Consider the following 18,859-nt stretch of genomic DNA (forward strand, 5'->3'; position numbering starts at 1 on the left):
CCACAAGTACTACTTAAGATTTGTTTTGGATCCATCTGGACAGCCTTCCAGGAAGTCCGTCTTAACCGCAGTACAGACACATTTAGGTTTAAAGGGATTCATGTTTTAGGAGGGATGAAGGCCAACTATGATTCTTCAGCATGTGGTACAAAAAGAACGCTTCTTTCTGGAAAGTCCAGTTTTCTTCAACGCATCTGGTTTCTTGACTCTTTCCGTGTCCCACCTCCCCTTCAGGATAGCTGGCTTTGTATCTGTGGGAAGAACTGTGGAAGAACTGTGCGAGCGAGCACATGTCCGCCATCTTTCAACGGAGAAGCCACTTCCTAGTCCTGGTCACCTTCCTGCTGTGCGGGGCCTCCTCTTCCCAGCTCATCTGGCCTCTCCACACAGCATCCCAAGAGGACAGGGCTAGTTGAAAATCTAATGCTGTCCTCAGCCACTTAATTAGCCTGCAAGGAAACTGGCTTTTAGAAACTGGAAAAATTGGGTGAAGGCTTGCTCAGAACACTGCTTCCAGGCCAACAAACGGAGCGAAGGCCCAGGTGTAGGCAGCTCTCCACCAGCCACAGACACGACCCAGTCCGATGGGGCCTGATTCCCTTCCAAGCCGAGCGCGGCAGCCACGGAGGGTCATTTTCTCCGTAGCAGCTTCGTTTCCCCAGACGGTGAGCTAAGGCTTGGCACTGGCAAACTCCATAAAATGAGGCAGTTAGGCCCGTGCTTTCAGGCAGAAATGACTGCATGGAATATATGCACACAATTATTTCAATCAAGCCACATGTTAAAAATTCTAAAGAAAAAGAATAAAAATGAGGCACACATAGACATAACATTAGAATCCACTTGTGAACCCAGAACAAAGCCGCAATGCTGGAGGCATACAGGCCCCTCTGGAGCCAAACTCCATAAGACGGTTTGTTAGATGAGTCTGTGGAATTACAAGCAGAGGTGCCAAAAATAGTCTGGAGAGTCTCTCTTCCCTACACAATGTCACTTCTGAGTATTTCCTGGGGTTTTTGAGACTTTTTTTTTTTCCCATTTTGTAAATTTCTAAAACAGGCACGATATTAACATTGTTCAAAATTAAAAAATAACAAAATACAAGGGGTCTTCGGTGAGAAGTCTCCCTCTCCCTCCTGGGCCCCAGGCATTCCCTTACCCTCCCATGGGCCCCGCGTTTAGTGGTTAGTGGCTTCTTGTACTGAGTCAGAGATAGTCTGGCATATACAAGTAAAACACAGATATAAATTTCTCACTCTTCTTTTTTATAGAAATGGAATTTACTAACGCTCTCCTGTATTTTGCTTTTCTTTTTTCTTTGCACTCACTGTATTTAGAAACAGAACCTTGAAGATGGATTTCAATAAAGAAAAACTATATGTTCATTTACCAATTCACCCAGCAAATCCTACTTCTAAAAATGTATCCAAAGATACCCTGGCGAAAATACAAAATACTGTATGGAGGCTCGTAACAGAGCATTTCAAAAAGCAAGAAGGAAATGACCACCAATTACTAATAAAAATTGCTGGTCAGTGCTGGACCAAGGGACAAACGAGAGGGAGAGGATGGGCGATGTCTCTGAATGTACCTTGCTTTTACCCCTGATTTTTTTTACTGGTTTTAACTCTGGAATCATATAAATATTTTACATAATTTTTTGAAAAGCCACTCCCCCCTTCCCCCAAAATAGAAAAGCCAAATGAAACAAAGTTAACTGTGTATAGATTTGGATGAGGAGCAATTTCAAGTGACTTTATTTTTAAAGATTTTATTTATTTGAGACAGAGAGAGAGAGACAGACAGACAGCATGAGTGGGGGAGGGGCAGAGGCAGAGGGAGAAGCAGACTCCCACCCAGCAGAAGCTCCATCCTAGGACCCCAAGATCACAGCCTGAGCTGAAGGCAGATGATTAACTGACTGAGCCACCAGGCGCCCCTCAAGTGACTTTAAAACACAATCCCTAGATGAGGGTTTCTCACCTTCAGCACTACTGACATCTTGGGCCAGATCATTCTTTGTGATGGGGTGTGGCCCCACGCAAGCCCCATGGCAGCGGCACTTGAAGCAAAACTTTGGCTGTGCGGTCACGCATCATTGCTGGGAGAATTAAGTGCCCTGTGTGCAAGTCCGCTGGGAGAGTTTGCAAATGTAGGAGGAGAGGACACGCTGGGCCACAGCCGCCCTTCCATCTGATGGAGAAGTACCAGGGTTGGTCAGGAGGCAGAGGGAGCGAGGACATGTGAGCAGGAGGTGTTATGATAAGGGCGAAGGGAGGGATGAGGCAGCTAAGCAGACTGGGGATTGGCTAGTTTGACTCATTTCAGTGGCGCCTGAGGCACAAGGGCTGTCCCTGGTTTTCCGGGACCTGGAGCCGGGGTGAGGAGCAGGTGAGGAGCACAGGCGGCCAGTGTGAGCGCCCCAGTGCACGGGCTTTGCAGTGTGAGCGCCCCAGTGCATGAGCTTTGCAGTGCACGGCCGGAATCTTTTACTCTCGCTGGGAGTTGGCTAGACTCCTAGAGGCAGTCTCTTCAGGGTAAGTGAGGCCCCAGATGTCAAAGCATCAGACGCACATGGTTAACACAGGGAGGACGACTGGAATCTTGCACCTGTTTTCTGCTGGACTGAGCCGGGCTGCCTTTTCTCTTTGCCGATTTTAATCTGTGCCCGTTCACTGACATAAATGGTAACTTTGACAGCTTTGGTGTGTTCTGTGAGTCTGTCCAGTGGCTCGTCAAACCTGAGGGTGGTCTTGGGGATCCCTGACCCGGCTGCCAAAACCATTAGGTGAAAGGATGATAGGGAACTTCACGGTGGGAGAGATAAGGCTGACACCATTGAACCCACTGCTCGGTCACCGAACACGGGGCAACCAGATGTTCCTCTTCACATTGTGCAACAGATGTATGCAGAATCGCTTAAGAAGTTTTCTTTCTTCTTTGAAGATTTTATTCATTTATTTGAGAGAGGGAGAAAGAGAAAGAAAGAGAGAGAGAGCGCGTGCGTGTGAGCGAGTGCATGGGGGTTGGGGGGGTGCACTATTCTATTTTTGTGTCCATTTAAAATTTTCTCAACATGTTTTAAAAGGTTAGAAAAAAATTCATTTAAAAATTAGAAGCATCCATAAAAATCCTAGAGAAGAACACAGGCAGCAACCTCTGTGACCTCAGCCGCAGCAACTTCTTGCTAGGCACATCTCTAAAGGCAAGGGAAACAAAGGCAAAAAAGAACTATTGGTACTTCATCAAGACAAAAAGCTTTTGCACAGCAAAGGAAACAGTCGACAAAACCAAACAACAATCAACAGGATGGGAGAAGTTATTTCCAAATGTCTTATCAGATAAACGGCTAGTACCCAAAATCTAGAACTTATGAAGCTCAACACCCAAAGAACAAATAATCCAATCAAGAAATGGGCAGAGGGGGCGCCTGGGTGGCTCAGTGGTTTAAAGCCTCTGCCTTCGGCTCAGGTCATGATCCCAGGGTCCTGGGATCGAGCTCTGCATTGGGCTCTCTGCTTAACAGGGAGCCTGCTTCCTCCTCCTCCTCCTCTCTCTCTCTCTCTGCCTGCCTCTCTGCCTACTTGTGATCTCTGTCTGTCAAATAAATAAATAAAATCTTAAAAAAAAAAAAAAAGAAATGGGCAGAAGACATGAACAGACATTTCTGCAAAGAAGACGTTCAGATGGCCAACAGACACATGAAAAAGTGCTCCACATCACTTGGCATCAGGGAAATACAAATCAAAACCTCAATGAGATACCACCTCACACCAGTTGGAATGGCTAAAATTAACCAGTCAGGAAATGAACAGGTGTTGGCGAGGATGCGGAGAAAGGGGAACCCTCCTACACTGTTGGTGGGAACGCACGCTGGTGCAGCCGCTCTGGAAAACAGTATGAAGGTTCCTCAAAAAGTTGAATGACCTATGACCCAATGACCCAGCAATCACACTACTGGGTATTTACCCCAAAGATACAAATGTAGTGATCTGAAGGGGCACCTGCACCCCAGTATTTATAGCAGCAATGTCCACAATAGGCAAACTATGGAAAGAGCCCAGATGTCCACTGGCAGATGAACAGACAAAGAAGATGTGGTGTATATATACAATGAAATACTACTCAGCCACCAAAAAAATCAAATCCAACCATTTACAATGATGTAGATGAAACTAGAGGGTATTATGCTGAGTGAAATAAGTCAATCAGAGAAAGACAATCACCATATGATCTCACTCATATGTAGAATTTAAGAAACAAAACAGAGAATCATGGGGGAAGGGATGGAAAAGTAAAAAAAGATGAAATCAGAGAAGGAGACAAACCATAAAAGACTATTAATCATAGGAAACAAACTGAAGGTTGCAGGAGGGGAGGGGGTAGGGGCTGGGGTAACTGGGTGATGGGCATTAAGGAGGGTATATGATATAATGAGCACTGGGTATTTATAAGACTGATGAGGGGTGCTAGGTGGCTCAGTAGGTTGGGTGTCTGCCTTCAGCTCAGATCATAATCCTGGAAGCTCGGGATTAAGCCCCATATTGGGCTCCCTGCTCAGTGGGGAGCCTGCTTCTCTCTCTGCCACTCATCCTGCTCTTGCTGTCTCCTAAGTAAATACAATCTTTTTTTTTTTTAAAGATTGTATTTATTTATTTGACAGACAGAGATCACAAATAGGCAGAGAGGCAGGCAGGGAGAGGAGGGGAAGCAGGCTCCCTGCTGAGCAGAGAGCCCGATAGGGGCTTGATCCCAGGACCCCGGGACCATCCAAGTCAAAGGCAGAGGCTTTAACCCACTGAGCCACCCAGGTGCCCCATAAATAAAATCTTAAAAAAAAAAAGATTGATGAATCACTCAACTCCAATTCTGAAAATAATAATGTACTATATGTTAATTGAATTTAAATAAAAAATAAAAATAAAAAATAGAAGCAGTTATCAAATATGGATTAAGAAACACGAGTTAAAAACACATGATCTAATTAAATGTATGAAATTTAAGAACCTCCCAATATTTCAGAGAGGTGATTTTAAGGCATAGGTGAGAAGGAAAGGGTTTTAAGAGGTTAAAGTGAAAGGTAGGAAGTTGGAAGTCCGAGCACCCCTTTCAGGTCTTGAGAAAACAGGCGGAGCCCAAGGTGAAGCTGCCTTTTGTCTGAAGCCTTCAGGGTTTTCCCAGCTTCTGCTCTAAAGTCTAAATGTAGGGGTGGTTTTTGTATTTAGGGGTTTTCTTGGTACTGATTTGACAAATCTACCACAAAACCTTGGAATAAAAAGATACCACTTCCTTATATTCTCATACAAATCTTTAACCTTTAAAGACCATCTCATAAGAGAGAGAGAGGCATAATCTTCTGTGGATAAGAGCTCCTGCTAGTTGTTACCATAACTGCTGTCATAAACATGGGATTTGGGGTCAGGTAAAGAATCTCCCCGATTAAAGCAGCATATGGGAGAGCCTGGTCTTCAGGATGTGATGTTTCTGCCTGCTATCTAAAAAGATTTCTTGGGGCACCTGGGTGGCTCAGTCAGTTAAGCATCTGACTCTTGGTTTCAGCTCAGGTCATGATCTCGTGGCTACAGGATCGAGCCCCACATTGGGCTCTGTGCTCAGTGCAGAGTTGACTTCAGATTCTCTCTCCCCCTCTCTCTGCTCACTCACTCTCTCAAATAAATAAAATCTTTAAGAAATAACTAAAAAAAAAAAAGATTTCTTATGGAAAAAAATTCAAGGATAATTTGTTAGGACAAAAATGTTTTACTTCCATCATTAAAAAAAATTTAAGAACATATGTTCACATACAAACTAGTACAAGAATGTTCACAGCAGCACTATTCATAATAGCTCCAAAGTGCCAACAACCCTAGTGCCCATCAACTGATGACTGGATAAATAAGATGTGATACATCCATACAACTGAATGTTACATTTTTTTTTTAAGATTTTATTTATTTATTTGACAGAGAGAGATCACAGTAGATGGAAAGGCAGGCAGAGAGAGAGAGAGCGGGGAGGGGAAGCAGGCCTCCTGCTGAGCAGAGAGCCCGATGCAGGACTCGATCCCAGGACCCTGAGATCATGACCTGAGCTGAAGGCAGCGGCTTAACCCACTGAGCCACCCAGGCGCCCTGAATGTTACTTTTATTCCACAGAAAGGAACACAGTACTGGTCTGTGCAGATTCTTGCTATCGCATCACGAATCTTGAACACATTATGTTCAGTGAGAGAAGCCAATCACAAAAGACCATGTATTCTGTGATTCCATTTATATGAAATGTTCAGAATAGGCAAATCTCTAGAGACAGAAAGTAGATGCTGGTTGCCCTAGGGCTGGGTGGGGGTGGGGCTGAGGGAAAATGGGCAGTGGCTGCAAATGGGCACCCTACTGGGTTGATAAGTGTCCCTTCCCCCAAATTTAGAACAAAAATGTTCTAAAATTGATTGTGGTGATGGCTGTGCAACTTTGTGGATAAACTAAAAGCCACTAAATTGTATAATTTAAATGGGTAAATTGTATGGAATGTAAATTATATTCCAATAAAGCTGTTATTAAAAAAACATTCAGGGGCGCCTGGGTGGCTCAGTGGGTTAAGCTTCTGCCTTCAGCTTAGGTCATGATCCCAGGGTTCTGGGATCGAGACCCACATTGGGCTCTCTGCTGAGCAGGGAGCCTGCTTCTCCCTCTCTCTCTCTGCCTGCCTCTCTGCCTACCTGTGATCTCTGTCAAATAAATAAATAAAATCTTAAAAAAAAAATTCAAAGCTATACAAAAATGGTGGGCACCTGGCTGCCTCAGTCAATGGAACGCATGACTCTTGATCTTGGGGTTGTGAGTCTGAGCCCCATGTTGGGTGCAGAGATTACTTAAAAATAAAATCTTAAGGAGGTGGTTGGGGGATTGTGGTAACTGGGGGATGGGCATTAAGGAGGCACCAGAGGTAGTGAGCGCTGGGTGTTCTAGGCAACTGAGAAATCACTAAATTCTCCCTCTGAAAGCAGTAATACAGGATATGTTAACTAAAATGAATTTATATAAAAAGTTAAAAAAATAGAATCTTAAAAAAAAAAAGGCTGAAGAACTTTGAGAAGGATCTTGAATAATCCCAACAGGGAGAACTTCCCTTGCCGTCAGTGACTGAAGGTATGGAGAGGCCGAGAGTTAAATATTACATGTTGGTTGCTAGGTCTGCTGCCGATCTGCTATACAGACTTTTGGCCTTTTATTTTTTTATTTTTATTTTTTTATTTTTTTAATTTTTTTTTTTTTTTTTAAAGATTTTATTTATTTATTTGACAGAGAGAGATCACAAGTAGACAGAGAGGCAGGCAGAGAGAGAGAGAGAGAGAGAGAGAGGGAAGCAGGCTCCCTGCTGAGCAGAGAGCCCGATGCGGGACTCGATCCCAGGACCCTGAGATCATGACCCGAGCCGAAGGCAGCGGCTTAACCCACTGAGCCACCCAGGCGCCCTATTTTTTTATTTTTTTTTAAAGATTTTATTTTATTTTTTTGACAGACGGAGATCAGGCAGAGAGGCAGCAGAGAGAGAGGGGGAAGCAGGCTCCCCACTAAGCTGAGAGCCCGATGTAGGGCTCGATCCCAGGACCCTGGGATCATGACCTGAGCTGAAGGCAGAGAGGCTTTAATGCACTGAGCCACCCAGGCACCCCAGACTTTTGGCCTTTTAGACAGAACTCTTTCAGTTGCAAGCTACAGAAAACCTACTCAACCAGGCTGAACCAAAATAATACAAATTTAAGTCACGTACTTGGGAGTCCTGGGTGAGCAGGGGCATCCAGACAAGGTCACGGGAACAGATTTCCTTCTTGACTGCCTTCATTCTCAAGCTGCCCGTTGCTGTGTGGTGGCAAAAGCAGCCACAGGTGGTCCCACGACTCTGTGGCCTTTATAGCTCCTGGTACAAGAGAGAGACTCTTTCCTGCTAGCTCTCGCAGCAGTTCCGGGATTGTCGGGCTGGCTCCCACTCTCACAGCCAGGGAGAAAGGTCTGCTTCAACCAAGTGCCGTGGGTAGAACAGGAAAGGGTAGTTCTCCCAGGAAGAAAGGCTGGGTAGAGAAAATCCGTCCACAACACCAAAGGAAGCGCTAAAACGTGCAGACCTGAACATCATCTCCACCCCATAAACACTTGTCAAAGCAAGAACACACAAAACACAGCAACCACAGAGTCCTTTTAAAGCATCCCTTTCCACGTTATTCCATTATTTTAGAGAAGCAATAACACACGAGTCAGCACAGATGCGAAGGTCATCAGCTAGATGCCATTTCAGCAGAGAGAGCGACTTCAATCAAGGATAGCCTGTTCCGTGTTCCAGAGTTCTGTCTGAAGTGATAGGTCACTCTGGTAGATGGCAGATCTTTTTTTTTGCCTGACTCGGCCACAAGAAAAGCTCCGTTTTGTCCAGCACAAAAGAAAGCAGCGGTCCAGTGTGAAGAGCCGGAAAACTCTGCCACCAACATGCTTGATGCAGTTTGCCCTTCTTATTTGAACTGGTGATAATCTGGTGGGTTTCGGATCCAGGATCCAAAGGCCTGCTTTCGGAGCGCACTCCAGGCTTCCTGGTAAGCAGACGCGGCCTCCTTGTACTCGTGGTATGTCTCCAGCTTCCGCAGCCTAATGCACACACACCAGCAAGCACACGGGTTCTCCATGATCAGCTCAGCAGGGCGGCCAACTGAGCCAGCGGCCGAACAGATTTCTAACCAGAGACCTAGGAACGGGAGGATTTTGTATGCTTTCCTACAGCAACTCTCTCTATTGTAAGAAACTCACTAGAAAGCAACATGGATTCAAACAGGTGATAATCAATAATGCTAGTCTTGTTTGGTCCTGGTGGAATCAGACAAATAACTACTTTTTGGCTTAAAGTGTTCCGGGAAATGGCTTACTGCAAAGAAGTCCCCTTCCCTGTAAGACTCACGGACGCCCCCTAGGCCTACCTACGACAGATGCTCCAAACTCCCATTCTGTCTCAGTGACTAGCTGAACTGTTTGTACATTACACCCAACTGGACAAAATTCTTGCTTCTGTGACCAACATTAGTTATGCTTCTGTCCTTCTCCCAGGCCCTGAACTCTGATCCACCCTCAGCCTGAGCCAGCATCAGAATGTGTAGTGAGCCCTTCTTAACAAACTATCCCCCCAGCGCCCCCCCACCCCACCGAGAATCGACTGATCCTGTCCACCTGTCCCCTCACCCTGACCGAGTCTCCCATGCCCCCTTCCCGCTTCTTCCTAGCCTTGCTCACGGCTCCCCACAAAGGAAGGCTCTTTCCCACCTGCCCTGGAGGCTTACAAACCAAACGACCTCAGCGCCCTCACTTTGGCATCAGTCCTGCTGCTGCTCTAACGGCCCCTCTCTTACCGCAGTGATCCTCTGGAATCAAGTTTCTCCTGATCTTAGTTCAGAGTTGTTTTCACTGACACACAAAATGTCTGGAACCCGCCCCCTGGTCAGTTTGATTCATTTTTCTAGATAAAAAACCGAGCAGGGACGCCTGGGTGGCTCAGTTGGTTAAGCAGCTGCCTTCGGCTCAGGTCATGATCCCAGCGTCCTGGGATCGAGTCCCACATCGGGCTCCTTGCTCGTCAGGGAGCCTGCTTCTCCCTCTGCCTCTGCCTGCCATTCTGTCTGCCTGTGCTTGCTCTCTCTCCCTCTCTCTCTCTGACAAATAATTAAATAAAATCTTAAAAAAAATAAAAATAAAAATAAAAAACCGAGCAAATGGACTGCAGGGTAGCATTACCGACTATAGTGTGCACAGTGGTGACAGCAAGGGGCTAGCCTGCTCGGGGAGAAGTTTCTAGCAACGCCTCAGCTTCCCCACTGTACACAGAATGATAAAGAATTTGGCAGGTCTTGCTGTCAGTTGCTGAGACGGAACCTCCAAACCTTCTCAATTTTCCTGGGGGCAGGAACGTCTTTGTTTTTCATGGTGGACCCCTGTGATTACCTGAGTTGACACTAAGCGAGGTGACTCCTGGTGGGCCCTAACCGATCAGGGTGCGGCTGCCATCCAGAAAGACTAACCACAGAGTACAGTGGGTCATCCTATCGGTCTGATCTCCTGACCGGAGGGGGAGATTGCGAATGAGTTCAGTCACATCACGTGGCCAACGATTCGGTCAGTCTGACTTAATGAAACCAGCGAAAACTCTGGACACTGAAACTTGGGTCCCCCTTCTGGCTGGTGATACAAGTGATGTGCTGGGGGGTGACCCTTCTTTTAGCTGGTTCACAATACAAAGGAATTGTTCAGTACAGTGCTTTCCTGAATTCATGAGTTGTTCTAGTGAGTCTGCAGGTAGTGGTCAGAAGCCTGAGCGGCTTGTGGCTGACGTATGAAGTGAGGGGCACCGACCTCCAGTAGTTAGTGTCTGAACTGTCCCACCCAGCTATGCCAGCAGCAGACTGAGAGTTCTCTACATTCCTGCTTGGTGGCAATTTCATTCATGGAGCTGCAGCTCACAACCACCGGTGTGAGCAGAAGAGAAGAGAGTGACGCTCCTAACACACTCTACTCTCCCCAAACCCTCATATGTCAGCCTTGCTCTCCATGTGGAGGAGGGTGAAAGGAGAGCCTGGAACGGGCCAAACCCCGATTCCTCCTCCCCTCCCCAATATCCTCTGTAACGGCACCACTAAGCCAACCATCCTGCACACCTCAGATGTGCGTTGGCGATCAGAGCCCCAGAGAGAGAGGAGCGCACGAGCGGTAATTAAGTGCCCACGGACTCCCACCAAGGCTTCCTGCCATTCGTAAGGCAGAATTAACCCACAAATCTTCCTAAATATGAAAAAACATGGGTCAACAGCGTCACCTGAGGGAGTCTGGCCACTTGTCCTCCGAAATACTGCTTAGCAGTTTTTGGAATGATCTAAAGAGTTCCACTTTGCTAATCCGGGATCTGTTTGGAAGCAGAGGACAAAGAGGTTTATTAGAAGTGCTGAGCGCGTACCAGCCCCCCCGAGATGCTGGGCTTCACATGGAACTTTCTTATGTTTGAGTGCACCAGGGCCCCACTTCCACCTGCTCTTCACATGAAGGACATCTAGACCTGATTGGGGTGAGGGAGAAAAAGCAATCTCATCTTTTTTTTTTTTTTTTAAGATTTCATTTATTTATTTATTTGACAGACAGAGATCACAAGTAGGCAGAGAGGAGGAAGCAGGCTCCCTGTTGAGCAGAGAGCCCAATGTGGGGCTCAATCCCAGGACCCTGGGATTGAGCCCCGTGTCGGGCTCTCTGCTCAGTGGGGAGCCTGCTTCCTTCCTTTCTCTCTCTCTCTCTCTCTGCCTACTTGTGCTCTCTGTCAAATAAATAAAACAAAACAAAAGAAGTGTCAGCAGCAGCAAAATCATCAAGATGATATGCTCACGTGAGGTAAAGGCGGAGATGGCATTACTAAACTCTCTCCAGGACACCCACAGCCACACCGGGCTACCTCTCCTCAAGGGAGCTGAGCCGGTGGGTAATACTGCTCAAGGCACTGCAGTGGTTTCAGCCTCGAGGGCTGTTCCCTGTGGGAGCTGCGGTCACAAAGTCCACTTGGATGAGCTCTGGACACAGAGCCTCCTGACTCTCCTCTGGGCACTGTGCGCCTTTGAGGCCAACCCTTGGCTTCCACCACAAAGCCTCATGCAGGCCCCAGTTTGGAACATCGGGCAAAGTGAGTGTGGCCAGGCCACCTGGCCACTGGCCCACCAGGGCCTTCTTGCTTTTGGCCATCCATGCTGCCAGGATCTGGCCTATATGTGCCTCCTTTCCCTCCCTTACACAGCTCCCGAGCTGACTGAGAGTAGGGAAGCATGTCGGCCAACAATGGGCGGTCTCATCCTTACACACCAGAGCCTTCGCTGTTCTCACAGACTGTACCATTAGCTTGGACGCCGTGGCCAAACCGCGATATGTGAAATAGGGAAGTGTACCATCTGTCAAGAAGTTCCCTTACCTGGCTGGCACCTAGGCTACTTAGCAGGGGGCCCTGAGCCCTCACACGCTGCTCTCCCTGGCCCCTCACTGAGCTGGTGTGGCAGCTGGCGCTTGGGAACATAAGGTTCCTCTAACATTTAAAAAAAACAAAAACAAACAAAACAAAAAGCCAAAGCCAAAAAACTAATGAAACTTATTTTGTTAACAGATTAAAGGAGAAATGTAATATAATCGTGAGAAACTCCCCCACCCCATAAATAAATAAGTGAAATCTTTTTTTTTTTTTTTTTTTTATTTGACAGAGAGAGATCACAAGCAGTCAGAGAGGCAGGCAGAGAGAGAGAGGAGGAAGCAGGCTCCCTGCCGAGCAGAGAGCCCGATGCGGGGCTCTATCCCAGGACCCTGAGACCATGATCTGAGCCGAAGGCAGCGGCTCAACCCACTGAGCCACCCAGGCGCCCCAAATAAGTGAAATCTTAAAAAAAAAAAAAAAAAAAAGCGGGGGGCAGGGTGGAGCTCTGGGTGGCTCAGTTGGTTAAGGGCTGGCTCCTGATTTTGGCTCAGGTCATGGTCTCAGGGTTGTGAGATCGAGCCCTGCATCGGGCGCCATGCTCAGGGCAATCTGTTGTCCCTCTCCCTCTGCTCCTGCCCCTTCTCATGCTCTCTCTCTCTCTCAAATAAATAAATAACATCTTTGAAAAATTTTTTGTGAGAAAAAAACATGCAGTGAAGCATCTGTTAGAATTCAACATCCACAGAATGATTTAAAACCATTTAGCAAACGAGGATTAGGAAAAAGACAGTATTTATGGCTGTAAGGGATGTCTATAAAAACCTGCAGCAAATTCACGTCCTTAAAATCAGGAATAAGACAAGGGCGCTGCTTTTATCCCATGTTACCCAGAAGGTTCTGGCCAGTAAGACAAGAAATAAAAGGAGTAAGGATTAAAGCACAAAAACCAAAGTCATTATTTACCAATGACTGGCAGACTGTCAGTTCTAGCCAGGAGAGTAAACCAAGGAAAAATAAATAAATAAAAGGAATGGAGGGTTGGAAAGGAAATATTTGCAAAAGATCGTTTACTTTGGGGGCGCCTGGGTGGCTCAGTGGGTTACAGCCTCTGCTTTCGGCTTAGGTCATGATCCCAGGGTCCTGGGACTGAGCCCCGCATCGGGCTCTCTGCTCAGCGGCGAGCCTGCTTCCTCCTCTCTCTCCGCCTGCCTCTCTGCCTACTTGTGATCTCTATCAAAAAAAAAAAAAAAAAAAAAAAAAATCGTTTACTTTGGGAAAAAAAAAAAAAAAGCAACAGAATTCCCAGATAAATTAGGAGAGTAAGAAGTTAACAAGGTTGCTGGATACAAACATTAGCTGCAACAGGGAAAAACAAAAAACTGATTACAACAGCAGTGAGCAGAAAATGAAATAAAAAGAAATTACTTAAAATAGCATTGCAGTAGCTGACCTCCAAGAGGGTGATTTTTTTTTTTTTTTAAAGATTTATTTATTTGAGTTGGGGGTGGAGAAAGTACACAGCTGCGTGCACGCACACACAACCCAACACAGGGCTCAATTCCAGGACCCCGAGAGCACGACCTGAGCTAAAATCAAGAGTCACTTAGCAAACTGAGCCACCCAGGTGCCCCATGGCGATTTTTAAAAAAACTGATGTATAGTTGACTTACAATGTTATATTAGTTTCAGGTGTATAACACAGTGATTTGACAATTATTTATGTTATGGAACGCTCATCACAGTAAACACAGTTTCTGTCTCTCACCACATGAAGTTATTACAGGATTACTGATTGTACCTCGATGCTGTACTCTTCGTCCTCATGATTTATTTTATAACTGGAAGTCTGTACTTTTTTTTTTTTTTTTGAAGATATTATTTATTTATTTGAGAGAGAGAGAGAAAGAGAGAGTACAAATTGGGGGAGGGGTAGAGGGAGAAGCAGGCTCCCCAAGGAGCAGGAAGCCTCATGTGGGACTCGATCCCAGGATCCCGGGATCATGACCTGAGCTGAAGGCAGAGGCTTAACCAACCGAGCCCCCGAGGCACCCCTGGAAGTCTGTACTTCTTAATCCCCTTCCTCTATTCTGGCCCATCCCGAACCCTTCCCCTCCCCTCTGGCAACCACCAGTCTGTTCTGTATTTCTGAGTCTGTTTCATCATTCTAGGGGACAGGACCATACATCTTACTGTTCAAGAAGTCTAGAGAGTCTTATAGACTCTCTTACAGACTCAACACTTGAGCTGCCCACCCACCCAGAATAGGTAAAGGAGAAACATCAAAAATAAACTAGCGTCTTGCCTGACGCTCCTGCTTCCTTCTGAAACACTGACAGGTGAGCTCCTGAAACTTCTGCTACAGCCCAGGGGCCACTGATGTGCAACTATGCGAGAACATCTGGGTTTATTTTTACAGAGCATGAATGAAGCATACGAAGGCCTTTCATTCACCAAAACAAGAAGCCTTAGCAATCAACCATGCCTATCCGGAGCTGGAGATGGTTCCCCATCAAGGTGTGTTAAAGAAACACATCACTTAAACCTCCCTGGAAGGAGCCCTAATGGATTCCGTTTACCACCAACATTGTAGTGCAATGTCAAGGCCTCCAGGTTCACCGTAAGAAGCCATCAGGGTGAGTGAGCTTAACAGCTTCTGGAGACCAGGTCTGTAAATGGTTCCAACATTTTTCCCTTGGGAGGAACAAATAGCCCTTTCTCTTATCAATGTTTCCAACCCAAGGCAACGGCCTTGTGAGTAACGTTAAGGTACATATACCTATAAAGACAGAAGGGAGATGCTGGGAACCTCTCCTCTGCTGAAACAGAGATCCCTCAAGAGAAATAAGACCTTTCTGAAGATCTATTCAACAGCAGAATGGAGTGGCCATACTAGTTACTCCTCCGTCAATGAGACCTACTCAGTAATCCCCACTCGGGTCATCTGTGGAGCACAGCAACCCTCCACAGCAATCATGGCAGCTGCCACTCTCCAGGGAGCCCTGGTTCCTTTCAGCAGCAAGGATTACACTCTTGGTATTAGGTTTTCCTCAGGAAAAACATTGCTGGTTGGTGCATCAAGGAGCCAGAAAAGATATACACACAAGTATACTTTCTTTAAGATTACACATTTACATTGGTATTCTTTTTAAAAAAGATTTTATTTAGTTGGGAGGGGACATAGATGGAGAGTGAGAGGGAGAAGCAGCCCCCTGCTGAGCAGGGAGCCCAACACAGGGCTCTATCCCAGGACCCTGGGACAATGACCTGAGCCAAAGGCAGACGCTTAACCAACTGAGCTGCCCAGGCACCCTCTACGTTGGTATTCTTTTTTTTTTTAAGATTTTATTTATTTATTTGAGACAGAGAATGAGGAGTGGGGAGGGAGAGAGGAAGAGGGAGAAGTAGGCTCCCCACTGAGCAGGGAGCCCGATGCAGGGCTCGATCCCAGGGTCCGGAAATCAGGACCTGAGCCAAGGGCAGAGGCTTAACTGACTGAGCTACTCAGACGCCCCAACATTGGTATTCTTAATCTAGCCTTATCTTTAAGAAACTCAGATGCACTTAGGTTTTCTGTGGGGTTTTTTTTTTTTTTTTTAATTCCTTATCCTTTTCTTTTATAATCCAGTGAGGCATGTAATGATCTCTCCAGGATCCTCTGGGATGGGAAGAGGATCTGCCACTTACAGGAAGAGTAAAATGAAACCTCTTGAAAATGAGGGTCTGTTATTATTGCATTGTGTGGAAAAGAACACAAAGACTTAAATGAAATATTTTCTTCTTGTATTGCATTGGTATACTAAATGTCTCTACTATCCCAGTCCATGTTCCTGTTCCCCACAGTTCTAAAGAAGGTGGTCCCAGGATACCAGCATGAGGGCATGATCCGTGAGAAAACCTGGGAGTCTTTAGAAGAAACTGACTCTTCCACACAGGATATGAAGCTTCTCTGAAGAAGGAAAGGGGAAATCAATCTTAACAAGATGTCTGCCCTAAGCCTGCACTACCTTCGCCAGCACTTCTCACCACATTCGTGGGTGAAACATACTTTTAGTTCCCCTTGCTCTACAGTTGGGGAAACGGAGGCTCAGAGAGGTAAAGTAATTTGCCCAGGGTCACACCCTGGGGAGAAAGCGAACCAGGAATTAAACATCAGTCTCTTGAACCATAAGGTTTCTGTTTTTGCCCTGCTCTACTTCCTCCCTTACGGAGTCTGCCTTCTAAATGGAGAGACATCTACAGCCTGTCAGAGATCTCAGATCATCTACTCCAGTATCCTCATCTGACAAGAGATGCACGCACGGAGGCCTGGAGAGCAACTGGCCTTGTCCAAAGTCACGTGGATACTGGAGACAGAGAGAGCATGGGAATATGAGGTGCTCCCAGTCAACAGAGAGCGCCAACATACTGGGACAAGCTGCAGAACAGCACTATGGAAATTTGAAAAGAGGACGGTAATTGTGAGCCAGAAGGCAGTGGTAGTTGAGTTGAGGTTTGAAGGTAAAACACACTCTGGTCGGAAGCTAATAGCTGGTCTCCTGAGAGATGCAAACAATGGCCTGGAGCCAGGAGGCCCTTGGGAAATCAGGCAATGGTTTCTTACCTGCGACACTAAAAGTACAAACCACCATAGGGAAAAAACAGATAAAACGGAGTTCATCAAAATTTAAAACTTCCGTGCTTTAAAGGACCCTTTCAGAAAGTGAAAAGATAACCCACAGAATTGCAGAAAATATGTTCAAATACATATGTGAAAAAAGACTGGCATCCAGATTATACAAAGAAATGTTTCAACTCAACAATAAAAAGATAAACAAACAAATGGACAAAGGATCAGAATAGGTATTTCTCCAGAGAAGATACACAATTGGCAAATAAAACACGAAAGAATACTCAACATCAAAAGAAGCTCGAACAGTTATTAGGAAAAGGCACATCAAAACCACGAGATAGCTCTCATGCCAGCTAGAGTGGTTCCAATGAAAAAGAGAGGCCACAGTGAGTGTCGTAAAGGATGTCGGGTAACTGAGACGCATCCATTGCTGGTGGGAGTTTAAATTGCTGCAGCTGCTACAGAAAATGTTTGGCAGTTCCTCCAAAAAGCAGAAAAGCAAAAAACCCCCAAGGTTATCACAGGACTCAGCAATTCCATGCCACGGTATACCCAGGAGAATTGAAAACATATGCCCGCCTAAGAGCTCATTATATAAATGTTCACAGCAGCACCATTCCCGATAGCCCAAAAGCAAAATAACCCAAATGGCCATGGACAAAAGGACGGATGAACAAAAAGCAGCGGGCAGACCCCCACGAAATACCACAATGGTATATAGGAATGAAGGACTGATACGTGTTACAACACGGACGAGCCTTGAAAACCTTGTGCTAAGTAAAATAAGCCGCATCCTGTATCTTACACAGCAAAATGTCCAGAAAGAACAAATCCACAGAGACATCACGTCGATTCATGGATGTCAGGGGCCGGAGCAGGGCCCGGGGAATGACTGCTAAGAGAGGTAGGGCAATGAAGATGTTCTGGAATTAGTGGTAAAGGGTGCCTGCACAGCCACCATCTCCTTCTGCCTCAACCTGCTTACCTGGCCTGAAGGCACCTGATGGCTTTCTTCGTTGTTCCCTGCGGAAAGCCATTGGCAGTGACATCCAGTGGCTGCTCGGGAACTGCGCTCCAGCTGATGGCTATGCAAAGACAAGATTCTAGAGTTAAAACTCCTCAGTTTCCTGTGAATGTCAGAAGTGTTTTCACAAAAATACTTCCCTCTCTCCAAAACAGAGTCAACACTGCCACTCTGATGCCCGACCTCCAGAATACAGTGATTTAAAGAGGTTCATCATTCATCATCTTCATTCTAAGACCCAATAACCACTAAGCACTCATTACATGCTGGACACACAGTCAGCGCATGGAACGGAATTTCTCATTTAATCCTTGTAACAATCCTGATAAGAAAATGACACATTGTTTTCTTTCCTTTCCTTTTCTTTTTTTTTTAAGATTTATTTATTTATTTATTTGACAGAGAGAGAGAGAGAGAGAGAGATCACAAGTAGGCAGAGAGGCAGGCAGAGGGGGAGGGGGGGAAGCAGGCTCCCTGCTGATCAGAGAGCCTGATGTGGGGCTCGATCTCAGGACCCTGGGATCATGACCTGAGCCGAAGGCAGAGGCTTAACCCACTGAGCCACTCAGGTGCCCCGACACATTGTTTTCATAAGCATACTCTTGTAATCCCCATTCGAGCCCCCCCTCCCCCCACACCAGTAACATCAGTTTGTTCGATAGAGCTAACAGTCTCTCCTTCTTGGGGCACCTGGGTGGCTCAGTCAGTTAAGTGTCTGCCTTTGGCTCAGGTCATGATCCCTGGGACCTGGGATCGAGTCCCGTATTGGGCTCCCTGCTCGGCAGGGAGTCTGCTTCTCTCTCTCCCTCTGCACCTCCCCCTGCTTGTGCATTGTCATATGAATACACAAAATATTAAAAAAAAAAAAAAAGACTGTTTCTTGGTTTGTCTTTTTCCCCTTTGCTCATTGTTTTGTTTCCTAAATTGTACATATGAGTGAGATCATATGGTATGCCTTTCTCTGCCTGACTTATTTTGCTTAGCATAATACACTCTAGCTGCATCCAAGTCCCTCCAAATGGCAAGATTTCATTTTCTTCTATGGCTGAGCAGTATCTTTATCCATTCGTCCGTCGATGGAAACTTGGGCTGCTTCCATAGCTTGGCTACTGTAAATAATGCTGCAGTGAACGCAGGAGTGCATGTTTCCTCTCAGTTAGTGTTTTTGTACTTTTAGGGTAAATACCCGCTAGTGTGATTACTGGATCATAGGGTAGTTTTATTTTTAATTTTTTGAGGAACCTCCATACTGTTTT

The 18,859-nt window shown here is 46.1% G+C and overlaps 1 protein-coding gene across 6 annotated transcripts in view; it reads right to left on the reverse strand.

Moving 5' to 3' along the window:
- Window positions 1-269: 269 nt before the first annotated feature.
- Window positions 270-18,859, reverse strand: part of LOC111152827 (adenosine deaminase, tRNA specific 1) — a 31,816-nt gene continuing 13,226 nt past the window's right edge. For 4 of the 6 annotated variants that reach the window (XM_022511491.1, XM_022511490.1, XM_022511489.1 and 1 more), the window contains 4 exons: window positions 17,565-17,664; window positions 10,846-10,932; window positions 7,771-8,636; window positions 3,170-3,199 (listed from right to left, as the gene is read on the reverse strand). In XM_022511491.1, coding sequence (XP_022367199.1) covers window positions 8,504-8,636; window positions 10,846-10,932; window positions 17,565-17,664 — 320 coding nt within the window. In that variant the 3' untranslated portion in view covers window positions 3,170-3,199; window positions 7,771-8,503. Of the gene's footprint in view, window positions 738-3,169; window positions 3,200-7,770; window positions 8,637-10,845; window positions 10,933-17,564; window positions 17,665-18,859 lie in introns of those variants that run through there. The other 2 variants (XM_022511492.1, XM_022511493.1) reach the window with 2 other exon arrangements.

Source organism: Enhydra lutris, unplaced genomic scaffold, assembly GCF_002288905.1.
Source record: "Enhydra lutris kenyoni isolate GAN:26980312 unplaced genomic scaffold, ASM228890v2 scaffoldscaffold30, whole genome shotgun sequence".
Taxonomy (NCBI): Eukaryota; Metazoa; Chordata; class Mammalia; order Carnivora; family Mustelidae; genus Enhydra; species Enhydra lutris.